We start from the raw sequence: 15,107 nt of genomic DNA, 5'->3' as shown, positions 1-15,107 counted from the left end.
CTTGAATTTTTCTCAGAATTCCCATTTTCTGATTTTAATCTCTGACTTTCTGACTTTAATCTCAGAATTCAGACTCTAATCTCAGAATTCAGACTTTCAGACTCTAATCTCAGAATTCAGAATTTATGATTTTAATCTCAGAATTCAGACTTTTTGATTTTGATCTCAGAATTCCGAATTTCTGATTTTAATCTCAGAATTCTGAATTTCCGACTTTAATCCCAGAATTCCGAATTTCTGACTTTAATCTCAGAATTCTGTATGACTTTAATCTCAGAATTCCTGATTTTCTGACTTTAATTTCAGAATTCCGACTTTCTGGCTTTAATCTCAGAATCCCGATTTTCATACTCTGATCTGAGAATTTTGACTTTCTGACTTTAATCTCAGAATCCCGATTTTCAGACTCTGATCTCAGAATTTCGACTTTCTTACTAATCTTAGAATGCCGACTTCAATCTCAGGATTCGGACTTTCTGATTTTAATCTCAGTGTCTGTGGATAATCAAGGTTGTGATATTGGTTTCACATAAGAAAGTAGGATTGAAGCATCCATCCTAGTATTCAATCCATTTTTGACAAAGAAAGTAACAAATGAGTGAAAAACATTTATTACAAAAAGAAAAGCAATGATTTATTATTACTATATACTTAAAAAAATCCTTTTACCCCAAAACATAAAACGATGTAGTCACAGGAGCAGTGACATTAACGTGACAGTGCAAAATGTTTACAGAATCATAAAAATGTGCTTTAAAATGAAAGTGATGATAATGTAAACTGTGTTTTTTCCCCTTCAGCTTCACTGTCGTGTGTAATAACTGTTACTTCATGGATTATTACACTGAAACACACAACAATCAAACTGTGCTCAGTTTAAACAGAGTAAAACATTAAAACAGAGCAAAACAGATCAAAGTGCTTTAAAAAAAACTATGTATCAATGCGTAAACGTGTTTCAAAAGTTCCAAAAATGTAATTTTAAATGAAAATCTCCAGCATTTCCTGACCGGCAGGTTTCAAGGTCACCTAAAAATACCATAAAGTACATGTTGTTGATTTTTTATTCTAATCTAGAGCTGCCCCTTAATCCATATTCTGCACTTGTAGTTAATGGCTTTAATCCCAGATTTTAGCATAATTCTGCAAACTAATATATAAAACAGATTAAAAAAAAGCTAGTTACAAACAGTAACTTCCTTAATAATAAAGATAACATATTTTAGTCTTTACATCAGACTAAAACAATCAGCAGGGATGGACTGTTTTTGAATCATAATCCAGTTTCTAGGTGTCAGGTTTTGTTTGTTAATCAGCAGATTATCGGCTGCACCTGTGTCGCTCTCACAGCTGCGGTCAATCATCGGTCTGAGGAAATAAAAGTAGGAGAGAGAGCCGCTGCTCACTTTGTCCTCATGTCTCCAGAGAGTCAGCACCTTCAGCTGACGCTCTGTTTTTATGTGATTTTAATCTGGGTTGATTGTGTTCAAACTTTGTTGTCTACAGTTTGTTTGCTTGTTCATCGATCATTTGGGGAGAATTACTGGGCGACTGTGTAGAGTTTTAGTCCCACTCAGTCATATTTTTTAAAAAGAACAAAGTATTTGAGGTGGAGTTCTGTTACAAACAACAGAACAGAAATCACAATAAAAATCATGCATGAAATCATGAAAAAACTGATCTATTGTGTTGATTGGGCTAAAATCAGACTGTAAAATAAGTGCAAACATGTGCTAAACTTGGGCTAAATTGTGTAAAATAAGTGCAAATGTGTGTTAAACTTGCACTAAACTGAATTTCAAGAGTCGGATGAACACATCCAAGAAAAACATGGCAAGAAACTGTGTTTTTATGCTCTGTTAAACCTTAAAGAATGGAATATTTTTGGGGGAAATACTGCCACCTAGTGTAGTGGAGGCCGAAACACATGGGATTAGGACAGTGGTTCACTGTGTGTCTCATCAGGGACTTTCTTTTTTTAATATGTGTGTGACGTCTTCACCACAAAGTCTACATTATGTCGAAATCACAGAGGGTGTGTTGCTGTTGTGACCGGGTCACTGACCGCTGTGACCGCTGTGAGACCCTCTGGACTGAGGTCAGAGTTTGTCTTCAAGTGCTGGGGTCATGAAAGGTCACGTTGCGTTTCAAACCCACAGCGGCAGCATCACAGGTTCATAAAAATCCTCTTGTATCTTGTAAACAAAAGTGAACAGCTAAAGTTTACAAACTCCTCTCCTCATAGTTAAAGGAAGTGAGTCTCCCCCACTTTTTTGTTTTCCCTTGTTCCATGTTTCACTTCCTGTTGCATCAGTGTGAAATCAGTCTCCCTGAATCCTCTTGTAGCGACGTCTGTGAGGTGATCTGCAGCCCAGGACGCTGGAGGGAGGACAAAAAGAAACAAAAATAAGAATGTGTGAGTCAAGTCCATGTCAGGTTTTATCAAAAACCAGGTGAACAGAGCCGTTCAGCTTGTTTTGGTTACATTTCAGAGACAGTAAAAGCCTTTGTGTGGCTTTAGTTTCCACTGTGGGTGTGTCTGTCAATCAAAACTATATAATGTTTAACAAGTTTCTTTTGGAGTTCATTCCACGTTATTTAAAAAATATTAGCAGTCAAATGCTAACATGGCAGTTTAGGCCTTTCTTGCACAGAAACAGAACATTCCCTTTTAAATCTTTTGCTTTTAAAGAGTTTTCATTTAACACTTCCTCATTTGAAGAGAATCTTCATAGGTTTAAACCCTGCCCCCTAAAACAGCTGTACATGCTGTAGTGTAAAAGCCAGGCAGTAATGCAGTGAAACACACAAACACCCTTTCTCGGATGTAAAGAACAGAAGTGACACTTTTGACCAATCACAGGACTGCAGTATCTAGCTCCGCCCCTTTTAGGTTCCAGACCACCCCTCCAGAATGTTGCCGAAAAGTGGGACGACATGGATCGGATTTTTTGGGTCTTTTTCTTTTTTTAACATATCGCATCAAGACATCCTGGTGAAAATGTACGCATGAAAGTCGTTATAAGTGAATAAGAGTGGGAAATTGGAAGTGGGAGGGGCTATTGGGTCATCTGGTGTAGGGTTTAACGTACAGTACAAGAACGAAACTTGTTACACTCATTTATTAGGTTGGGACGGGCAAAAAAGTCAACTATGACCTATGCTCTAAACCCAACAGGAAGGCTGCCATCTTGGATTGAACGCCCGACTCTGAGGCAATTTTGGGGCGTTTTTGCATCAATGTTTATTTGAACGAACTTAAATAATTAACATTAAACGGAGGTGAACTGTGAGGATGGGTAGAAACGCAGCTATAGCAAGAAAATTGTATTTGTGAATAACCCGGTACCGTTTATGATATGCGATACATGGTCCACGATACCAATAATATCGCAATACAACGATTCAGTGATAATCAATATATTGCAAGACAATCATATAGCGATACATCGCGATCTGTTTAACTGAAGAAAACAAAAAAGTGAAAAGTTAAACGTGCAGGATTTCTCTGTTTATTCACAACATAGAGAACAAAGTGCATAAAGTCTATGTATTGAATGTGGATGGAGCATCTCCTAACATCGCTTTCTCCACCATTATCCCGCTGTGAACTCCCCTTCTTCAGCCAGGTAACTTCCACCCCAAGTCTCCCCTCATTCATTTGAGCAGCGCCACCGTGAGGAGACATGAATTAGCGACGCCCAGTGAGTGAAACTGGCAGGGACTTTTTACTTAACTTGCGAGTTAAAATATAAAATATTTGCTCTGGAGTATCAGTTATCGCATTTGCACGAGGAAGGACGACGATCTTCGCCAGACCTACAGCAAGACGTTTGGTGTGGGAGCACACACGCAGTTGGCAGGGCTCAATTGACGGTTTACGAAGAGTGTGACGTAGTCAGAGCGACAGAAAAGAGTCCACGGGCAAGTGTTCCACGTGGTGGAAACGTTTGATGGAGAGATTCCTGTAAGCCAACATATGTCATGGTAATGGAGCCAAACCACTTTTGCCGTTTTTTGCGCAAAGAATATGAGAGTTGAGAATGAGAAATGAGAATTTCTGGGCGTGTTACAGAAGAAACCCCTAAAGTATTGCCAAGAGATTACTGCATGTCTGACTAACGAGGCCGTGAGCCTACTCCGTCAAAGACACCCAGGGCCTTAACCCTGCAAGTCCTGGAAGAGCTAATATTTGACGCAGCCTCACCGAGGTACTGTATGTTAGCCCGCTCACCGATTCTCTACACAATTGCGATTGGCCAAACCGGAGTTTGGGTTTTGCAGCTCGCGAGCTAACGAGGAGTTTCTAGACGGAACCCTGGCTGCAAATTCAATTTGCTACCACTAGGGTGCGTCTAGACTTCCAGGCTACAACGATCTAACACCTAATCCATATTTTTATATCCCCACCCCCCCCCCCCAGTATTTTTTATTTCTTAATGGTACCTGATGGGAATCATTGCCAGGACCGTGAAGACACTGGCCAGCATGAAGACGCAGCCCGGGAACCAGTCCAGTGTCCCCTGGTAGATCTTAGTGAAGGCAGGGATGTAGGCCAGACCTGCAAACTTTAGAGCCAACTGCAGGTACGTGAGGATGGTGCCTGACGGGAGGAAAGGAAGGAAGGAAAAATGGATAAAAAGAAGAAGAAATGACTCTTGTTGTCTTTGACTAAACGTTCCACAAGTTCTCTCTAAATATAGAGCAGATGATTCATGGAACAAAATACAGAGAACTTCTGGTAACAGCAACGGCTGCAACTGACTTTTTTTCCATAATTTTCTCAGTGAAAAGATTAGTTGTTTGGTCCAAAACATAAAACACACATCTAAGAAGCTGAAAAACAAATGTTTTAAAAAACATTATAAACTACTCAACTATAAACACATAAATATACTTATAAACTTATAAATACTTGGCGATTGTTAAGAGTCAAAAAGTCATTCACTTCTCCTGCATTGTTAATTAGCACAATTAGTTGTAATAACAAATATGTAGAAAACTTTGAATGTTTGACCCTCAAATGTATTATTTTTAAACCATGATGATGATGAACGGGAGAAATAAATGTTCAACTATGTGAAATTATTGCACTAATGATCAATAACAGCTGACGATCCTCGCTGTGCAGTTAAAGACTAAATAAAAGCGGTTATTTCTGAAAACTTCATAACGTTGTGTGCTTATTTTTTATGGTGCCTAAAACTCATGTAGATTAAAGGTATGTTATTTAAAATGTGTAACTTCCTTGACGGGAAAGGGTCACGTGTGAGTGTGTGTGCGGTGTGTGTGTGTGTGTGTGTGTTTGCATTGGTGAACTTCATCACAGTTGACGTCACATCAAAGCAAACATAATGCTATGATAATAATAACCCTGGTCTGTTAATGAACAGTAAACTCAGCGTGTGTGTGTGTAAAAGGTTGCGAGGACACTTGAGCTTAAACACTGTCCCTGTCAGGACCAGTAGTCCTCATGGGGACCTAAAACCTGGTCCTAATGAGGCAGAATCTCATTTCTGAGGAATCTGGTTGATCTGGTTTTCATGCTAGGACATGCCACCATGATTTCATACAAACAGGTCTGAATGGCCTCACATTCCTGTCCGCTGCCACTGCTCTGTGTGAACGAGATAAAAAACCAAACAAACTCAATGATGACTCTCTGCTACTGAAGGAATCATTAAACCAACTGAGCTCAAAATCACTTCCTCTTAATTTGAAGCGTGTGTTTTCCAACAGAGAAAAATACATAAACTAAATCTAGAAATCAAATGTCTCAAAGAGGAGACGCAAAAAATATGTGTTTGGATGTTTTGAGCAAAAATGCACTTCAATTATTCAGCTGTATTTTTAATCAGATATTAATCAGATATAACTCCAGCGCATGAGCAGCTTCAAGATGCATTCAAGAAACCTCACAAATATCGTCACTCCTTCAAACACACAAAGTCCACTGCTCTCTGTTGCATTTCCATGAGACGTGGTCCACAGTGTCATTTTACGGCAGGTATTTAATCATTTTTTTCAATAAAAGGTAAGAAACAACAGCCAGTGACTCCGCTGCTGTGAACACTATAAATCCAGACGTGTTGCAGAAACAAAAAACAGTGTTTTCCTGTGGGAAAAAACCCACAGAATTCTACACAAACTCACCATACGAGGACGACTGCACCTGCTGTGAGAGCAGAGATCTGATCGTCGGTATCGGGATGAGAGCGAAAAGGTTGAGTGATCGAGCTGCGGGGAGAAAATGAACGCAGGGTTAATTTCGCAACGCCACAACTCACATTTTCAAGAACTGTTTACGTCTGTAAACAACTTTAAACGGCACACACTTTTTTTTGGGGGGGGGGGGGATTTTACAAAAGAAGAACTGAACAGTCGGCAATTTCACAAAAACATATTGAACAATATTTCAGTCACAGCTGGATAATATGATGCTTTCTAATTTAGTGTTTTAGCTCAGTCTCACCGAGGTAGAACATGTACGTTGCCGTGACGAAGGACATGAAGTAGATTCCCGTGGCGAACGACAGCATGCCGATGAGGATGAGCGTGACGTCGCTGCAGCAGCGGCGAAACAGCATGACGCCGAGGAAACTGGTGAGGAAGATGGTGCAGCCCGCTGCGTTTCCATAACCCACCTGAGATACCAGACAAAAACACGGACGTGAATCGGACTCATCAGATTTTCAAATTTAAGTGTTGGAGTTTCTGGCACTGATATTTTCTTTTTTTGCATTTGAATTAAGAAATTGTACTTTTTGTGTCTAAATTCAACAATATGTCATTTTGAGTTTTATTTTTCAATGAGAAATTTAAAAAAATTTTAATCTCATGTTCAGACAATTGATTCTGACTCTTATTTATTTAAAGTTGAGTTAAAAGCACCGTTCATCATTTCAGGATGTGGACTTTTGAATATTGTAGCAGGTTAAATGTATATTATTTGAATATTTTTAACCTTGAATTTTCAAAATAAAAGATTTTTAACACTGAAAAACAAAAGTAAAAATCACATTTTGAAAATCGTGAAATGGTTGAATTCACAGGTAAAATTTGGTATGTGAATTTAGTCTATTAAATCTGAACACAGTGGATATGATATTTGAATATTATAAACCTTGAATTTGTTGAATTTGTGAAAAAAATTCTGTTAATTTACCCCCACATTTCTGGAATGCCCTATTATTTGAATACTTTTAAAGTTGTATTTACAGCTACAAATTATGCTAAATCAAATTAAAATTGTGATTCTGATCATTTCAAGAGTTGATTTTGGGTTAGGAAAAATCAAACACAATTTCAATGCAAAAATCTAAAATCTTTAAATTCAAAATCAGGTGAGACAAATGTTATTTCCAGACACAAAGAATTTGACAGAAGAAGAAGAACACTGAGTGTCACCTGCGTGGCCGTCCAGCTGAGTGGCTCTTTCAACACAAAGATGCCCAGTATCTCTACGGCTCCGCCCACTGCAAAGTCGTACAAGATGGCGGCGGCGAACAGAAGAACCACGTTGACCTTGTTGATCGCAACAGGAACATTGACGGCGTCGTTATCTTCCTCTTCATCATCGTTATTGTGAGACAGGAGGTGACTGTCCTCTGACACTTGTTTCACCTTTTTAATAAAGACAGAGACATTAAAGACACAATCACATCGGATAATTCTAGATATTTGGAAATGCTGAAAAGTGTTTATCAAAGTTTTATCCCAAATGATGATGATATCAGATGTCAACCAATATTTTTCTGTTGTAATGTTTACTTTGTTATATGCTATGACTGAAGAAAATAAATATTTAAGATGTTGAGAATAAATGAGGAGGAAAACATCGCGATATTATGAGAATAAAGTTGTAGTATAAGGAGAAAACGTGGCAATACTGCGAGAATAAAGTCGTAATACTGCGAGAATAAAGTCGTCGTACTGTGAGAATAAAGTTGTCATACTGCGAGAATAAAGTCGTAATACTGCGAGAATAAAGTCGTTGTACTGTGAGAATAAAGTCGTAATACTGCGAAAATAAAGTTGTAGTACTGCGAGAATAAAGTCATAGTACTGCGAGAATAAAGTCATAGTACTGCGAGAATAAAGTCGTAATACTGCGAGAATAAAGTCGTAGTACTGCGATAATAAAGTCGTAATACTGCGAGAATAAAGTCATAGTACTGCGATAATAAAGTCGTAATACTGTGAGAATAAAGTCGTAGTACTGCGAGAATAAAGTCGTAATACTGCGAGAATAAAGTCGTTGTACTGTGAGAATAAAGTCGTAGTACTGCGATAATAAAGTCGTAATACTGTGAGAATAAAGTCGTAATACTGTGAGAATAAAGTCGTAGTACTGTGAGAATAAAGTCGTAGTACTGTGAGAATAAAGTCGTAATACTGTGAGAATAAAGTCGTTGTACTGTGAGAATAAAGTCGTAGTACTGCGAGAATAAAGTCGTAATACTGTGAGAATAAAGTCGTCGTACTGCGCGAATAAAGTTTCTTCAGTATAATACTCGTCATAAAACGTCATAATATGGAGCGACTAATCCAAAAAATATTCACATTTAAAAATCGGAGAACTTGTTTTGATGATTTAAAAACATCAGACTAACAAATATCAAAACTAACTGGTGATTCATTTAGTCATCGATTAACTGTTGCAGCCCCAGTTACTTACCCAGAGAACAGTGGTCCAGTTATTATGTTTTACAACAGTTCCTGTAAGAGCTGAATAAACACAATCATGTACAGTGAACACACACACACACACTGACCTGCAGCAGGACGATGGAGAGGATGAGGATGAGCAGGTGAATGAGTGAACTCACGATGAGCAGAATGACTCCTTGTCCCAGCTTGACCGTGTACAACAGGAACAGATGACCTGACACTAAACTGCCCACAACACCTGCTGCTCCGTACAGCAGCTCCACCCTCATCATCACCTGTTACACACACACACACACACACATTATTCATTATTGTCAGTCAGTCAGTCATCATCTACCGCTTTATCCTCTGCTAGAGGGTCGCGGGGGGTGCTGTGCCAATCTCAGCTACATCGGGCGATAGGCTACATCGGGCTACATCGGGCGATAGGCGGGGTACACCCTGGACAGTTTGCCAGTCCATCGCAGGGCCACATAGAGAGACAGACAAACAACCATTCACTCTCACACTCACTCCTATGGTCAATTTAGAGTGTCCAATTTACCTATCCCCACATTGCATGTTTTTGGACTGTGGGAGGGAGCCGGAGAACCCGGAGAGAACCCACGCACACACGGGGAGAACATGCAAACTCCATGCAGAAAGGCCCTTGTTCCAACCGGGGCTCGAACCCGGGTCTTCTCGCTGCAAGGCGAGAGTGCTAACCACTACACCACCGTGTGGCCCCCATTATTTTTGGTTTTTGGTTTATTATTATTATTATTATTATTATTATTATTATTATTATTATTATTATTATTATTATTATTATTTTTTTTTTATTTTTTTTTTTCATGTATGTGTGACTACATCAGGACGTTTGGGATTATATTATTATTTTCTTTATTAACGTCCTTTAACACACACACACAAGTGGAATATAAAACACAAACAAGGCCAATAAGAAACAAATATATTATATAAAACTTTGTTTTTATAGAATTGTTATCCAGTGTATTACTATTATTGTTATTATAGTGTTCTTAATATTGTAGCTATAGGTGACATGTACATTAAATAAAATAAAAATGTGGTATATTGCAAAGAGTATGTTAATGGTTGATTAATCAACCATTTTGATGTGTTTTTTCCATAATTTAAACACAACTTTCCAACATCTTAAATGTGAATATTTTCTGTTTTTCTCTGCTCCGTGTAACAAAGAAATCATTAAAACTGAATATTATTTTTATTGGTTTTTTTTTATTACCTTTTTTTTTTACATTTTATGTTTGTTCGATTAATCGAGAAATGAATCGAGATGAATGAAAATATTACGGTTGCAGCCCTAATTACTACTAAAACATTAACTTGTAATTATGCGTTTATATCAATAAATAATAATCTGCTGTTAAATTAAACTAAATATGACTTGAATAAGTCTCCTACAATCACTGACCTTGGATCGGTCCGTGGCTGTGGATTTCAGCGACACCAGCGTCATGACTCCCGGCCAGAATGCGCAGAATCCTCCGGAGACACCGAAGAGAGCCGCGGCCCCGTACATGAGCTGCAGCGGCAGCCCGAACAGGAGCACCAGGAGCAGGACGATCCTGGAGAGCAGGTACCCGCCGAGAGGCACCACGATGGGGGCTCTCCTCCAGCCGCGGTCGCTGAGTTTGGCGAGCAGCAGCGCGGGTAAGATGGGGACGAGTCGGATGATGAGGTTGTAGTTCATGAAGAAGTCGGCCATGGCTTTCTGCTGACTCTGCTCCGGAGATACGCCGGGATCAGAGATGTTCGCGCACCGGTCTTTGACCACCAGCTGCAGCGCGGTGTCAAATAGACAGTTGCCCAGCTGCTCGAGCACGATGATCGGCTCAATGTGGTGGAGAACCGCGAAGGCGGATTGACACACGCTCAGCAGAGCCATGACTTTAAAAAGTCACTACAACTTTACTTTAAGTGAAGCGCCAGACGAACTGAAGAGAAACACTGAAGAGTCTGTTGTTATTATGAATGTGTCACTCCCACTTCCTCTTCGTGTCCACGGTGTCAACACAGTGTATGAGGGACATTTACATGTGGACACAAACACTCCCATTCATTAATATACGTCTGTTAAAGTAAAATGTCCCATTCAAAGACTGAATAAAGCAGATTATTCCCACTAACACAAAACTACGACGCTGAAGTTAGCCTCCGATTCGGCACTTAAGGGGAAAGTTAAGGGGAAATTTACCCATTTGTGCAGTGCGACTGTTTGTCCACTGATGATCTTTTTTTTGGGACACTTGTTGATGTGAAAACATTTGAGACGTTTTGGGTATGACATTAACTTTGCTTGACACCCACTGTTGTATTTGTGAAGCTTTTATTTTATTTGTGAAAATGCTAAAGGGGAGATTTCACCGTCTTTGTTTCATTCCTAGACCTCATTAGACCAGGTCCTGATCAAAAACCACTATACCTAGACTTCTCAAATGAGTGAAACCTTTATTCTATTTGTGAAAATGCAATAAATGCACATTTTGCCGTTTTTTCAGCATATAGACCACTTGGACCAGATCAAAAACCACTGTACCTAGACTTCCCAAATCTGGATTAGTGTTCTGTTTATGTTGGAAGTGAGAAGGAGGAGTGACCACATTTCTGGGTTTTCCGTGTTCTGGTTGTAAAGTTGGGGAAAACACTAGCGTATCTTGTACTAGCCCAGTGGCTCCCAAACTTTTTCTGTTGGGCCCCCCTTTGGAGGAAGAAATTTCCCAGGGGCCCCGCGACATTTTTGCTTTAGCGATACAAATAACCTCAATATTGCTTTGTGAGAAAGCAATTTTCAAATAAAAATATGAAATGCGCAATTATAACTATAATAGCGTCATTTTTTTAAACAATAAATGCATGTGGATAACAAAGAATACTTTACAAATATCAATCATTTGCTGTGCAATTCATTTTGTTGTGTTAACAATACAAATGTTTTGAGACACAACACACAGAGAGGTCTTTGGTGGCATTTTCTGGTCTTGGGTTTTGGTCGTCGTGAATCATTGTTCCGTTCGGCGGACGTTGGCTTGCGCCCCCCCCTGGAGGGTCTCCACGCCCCCCCAGGGGGGCCCGCCCCCCAGTTTGAAAAAGGCTGGACTAGACTAAAATATGGCTCTGTGACGTACTGGAGCTAAAGTCAGAGGTGATCCTAGACTGATGTTAGAAACACATTTCTACTTATACATTTTCTACAAAATATAAGAATGAAGCACTCAGACGTCCGACATCTCCGTGTTTTGTTTTTAATGAGAAAATATTCATATAGTTGTATAAGGTGGTGTATAACTGTGAGCCATACATGTGCTAAAAAAAAAAAATAACAAAGCAGAGTATGAGTACAAGTGGTTAACATATGGGGGGTCAGAGGTTATGCTTGCATACATGATTGACAGGACCGCTTCGTCACAGGTGTCACACACACACACACACACACACACACACACACACACACACACACACAGTTTGTGTGTGAAAACAGGCAACACCAGCATTTCAAATGATAAATAAAATCGACTCTGCACCATCAATTCAAACAACAAAAGCAAAATAGTAACAATAATAATAATTATAATAATAAACCACACAATTATAGCTCCTATGAGTGTCCACCATGTCTGATAGTGTTTTTTTATGGAAGGAGAACGAAGTGTGTTTGTGTGCAAGTACACCATTTTATGACGCTACAGTAAAAAAAAAAAGAGAGGCCTTTTTGATGTAATTAAACGTAATTTTGCAGTGAATAAAGCAGATTAGTCCACAGTAAAAACAAGCATTCACGACACACGACCTGTTTCCTGAAAACAAAAGCTCATGTTACGGCTAAAATCTCATATTTTCCACCAGAAAACAACAATAACAAGTGCTTTTTTTCTTCATCTTTCATCACGTTCCTCTTCCTGGAAAAAAAAACCCTTTTCGTCTCGTGTCAATCTCAAATCAGCAACGCTGCACTTCTGCTGCATCTGTTACTGCGCCAATAACACACTTCCGTTACATTTATCACCCCCCATAAAAATATATATTATTAAAGGTTTATAGAAAACGCAATAAAAACAAGAACTTGTAAGTGGATTCTTTGTTTCAAGGGGAAATGGGTTCGTCGCAGAGGCAGAAGTCGTGGTTTTCAATCTCGGTGCCAAGAGGAAAGAAAACGACCTCATAACTGAATAAATAAAACACAGAAGTAACTGGTTCTGCTCTGCTCTGCACTTTTTTATATTTCGTGTAAGTTTAATTACATTTTATTTGTTTTTTTGGCATTTTATGAATTCACGCGTGAGCAGACAGAGAGGACGACGCCTCGCTGAAGGACACTTGAACAGGACAAACTGCACTAATAAAGAAAGTAAATACTTAAATTGCTAACTAAGTGAAGTTAATTCAGACTAAATTGAGCAACTGTTCTATAAAAATGCTAATTTTATCATTTTAAAAGGAGGAAAATCAAAACTGCATTCAAATTTGGGGGTTTAAAAGACTTGATTTTGTCCAGAAACACTGAAATAAAAGTAACATTTCTACTTTTGTTTCACTCCCTTGAGTTCGAATGAATCTATTTTAGTTCTGTTAGGTGTCACAAATTTAAGTAATTGAAGTGTAACCTTTGGTTTACAGGGACAATAATACTTGATTTGGCGAAATTGGTCCAGAAACACTGAAATAAAGTCATATTTCTACTTTTGTTTTACCTCCTTGAGTTTAAATCAACTTGTTTAGGTGTCACCAATTTAAGTAATTGTGTAAAAGTTAATAAAAAACATTCTTTTTTCAGTGTAACCTTTGGTTTACAGGAGGAAATACATTCTAATACTGAGCAAGAAACTGCAAAGGCTTTAAAATAAAGGCTGAGAAGTTGAGTTTTTCTAAAGTGGTTCAGAAACACTGGATTAAAAGTCCACGTTTCGCTCCTCCCTCGTAGACTTGTAGTCTCCATGGTTACAGTTTTGTGTTTTCCACATCAGGACGGTCCACAGTATCATCAATAAACACACACAGGAAAAATGTCACATCCTCCTCATCATCAAAGCTCATAATACTGTATAAAAACACACGCACACAAAAACACAAGTCTTCTGTTTGTCTGTGCTTGTTTTAGATTAGGAAATAAATCAAATGCCATGCACACTATCAGTCACTTTAGTTTTTTTTTTTTTTTTTTTTTTCTTAAATAGACTTAAGAGCTAAGGTTGACCGTTGACTGTTTTGATTATCACACACACACACACACACACACACAATCAATTTTCTTTTCTTTAAATATTTCTCACCAAACTTTCTCCTCAGCTCGCGAGGTTAAGTCGACAGATGGCAAAAAGAAAATCTCAGCGTTACATAGTCATAATATATCAAATACACAGTCCTACCTCAGTATAATACATAAAAAAACAACCGCTCAGAACCAAGAAAGCACAGGAAAGTTATATAAGTGATTATTCTTCTTTTCTTTTCTTGTCTTTTTAAAGAATATAAAATCCCCGGACCCAGCCCTTTTTATTACACACTGAGTGAAGTGACACAGACACGACCTACAGTTAGTCTACGGAGCCACAGACGCGAGGCTCACTGAAAAATCGTGTTTTCTAGAGAGAGAGAGGCTATCAAACGTGGCAGCTCATTTTTCTTCTAAACGCTACTGAAAGTGTAGTTAATACGACGATAGGTGAGAAGGTAAAAAATACATCATACGTATCATGCGCTCAAACCACAGACGGCTCCGAGGCAAAGTCGCACACCCTCTTCCATTCCACTGTGGAACCGACACTTTTGATTGGACTTAACGATTCTGACGGTGACGCTTCGGATAAAATCGCGGAGAAAAAAAAAGGAAAGAAACATCACACGCTTCCCGCTTCTCTTTCTTCTCTTTAAATCACACGTTTTTAAAGGTCCAGTGTGTGAGAAATAGTGACATCTACTGGTGAGACGGCAGATTGCGGCAAATGGGCGTCGCAGACGTTAGCCCAGACGCGACAGGAAACTACTAACTAAATTAGTTACTTAAAGTACTTAAAAGGTTTTTTCTGAAACTACGAAAACCAATATTCTTTTTTATTATTACGCAATTATACAGTAAGACAAACACACGTACGAGGAGAATATTCCGTCCGACAGTAAATGTTACACACTGGACCTTTAAAGAAACTTATTATAACACACATTCCCGACATCATCCAGTCTCAGTCAAACCTGTCAAAGTAAAAAACACATTCTCTGAACACTTCAGTCATTCAGCGTCAACCGACGAGTAACTCGTTAAAAAACTCATCCATCCCAGAATAAGAACGTTCGTGAAGAACCTTCCAGAGCGTCTCTTCCATCACTTCCTCTTCAAACTCACTTCAACACGTCAAACGTCTCCCACATGCTTTTTAGTCTTTAGCAACACGCTCTTCAAATCTCCTCCACGATGC

The 15,107-nt window shown here is 38.8% G+C and overlaps 1 protein-coding gene across 1 annotated transcript; it reads right to left on the bottom strand.

Annotated features, from left to right (window-relative positions):
* Positions 1 to 595: 595 nt before the first annotated feature.
* Positions 596 to 10,667, bottom strand: LOC131445792 (thymic stromal cotransporter homolog). The gene is made up of 7 exons (XM_058616449.1): positions 10,109 to 10,667; positions 8,775 to 8,945; positions 7,408 to 7,623; positions 6,473 to 6,644; positions 6,154 to 6,237; positions 4,447 to 4,603; positions 596 to 2,379 (listed from the first exon to the last, which is right to left on the bottom strand). Exons 1-7 carry the CDS (start codon positions 10,580 to 10,582, stop codon positions 2,322 to 2,324), a joined length of 1,332 nt encoding a protein of 443 aa, XP_058472432.1. The 5' UTR covers positions 10,583 to 10,667; the 3' UTR covers positions 596 to 2,321.
* Between the last annotated feature and the right edge of the window lie 4,440 nt (positions 10,668 to 15,107).

The sequence above is a fragment of the Solea solea genome, chromosome 19, assembly GCF_958295425.1.
Source record: "Solea solea chromosome 19, fSolSol10.1, whole genome shotgun sequence".
Taxonomy (NCBI): Eukaryota; Metazoa; Chordata; class Actinopteri; order Pleuronectiformes; family Soleidae; genus Solea; species Solea solea.
Note: the sequence above shows the minus strand (reverse complement) of the source record. Positions and strands in the feature narration are given on the sequence as shown.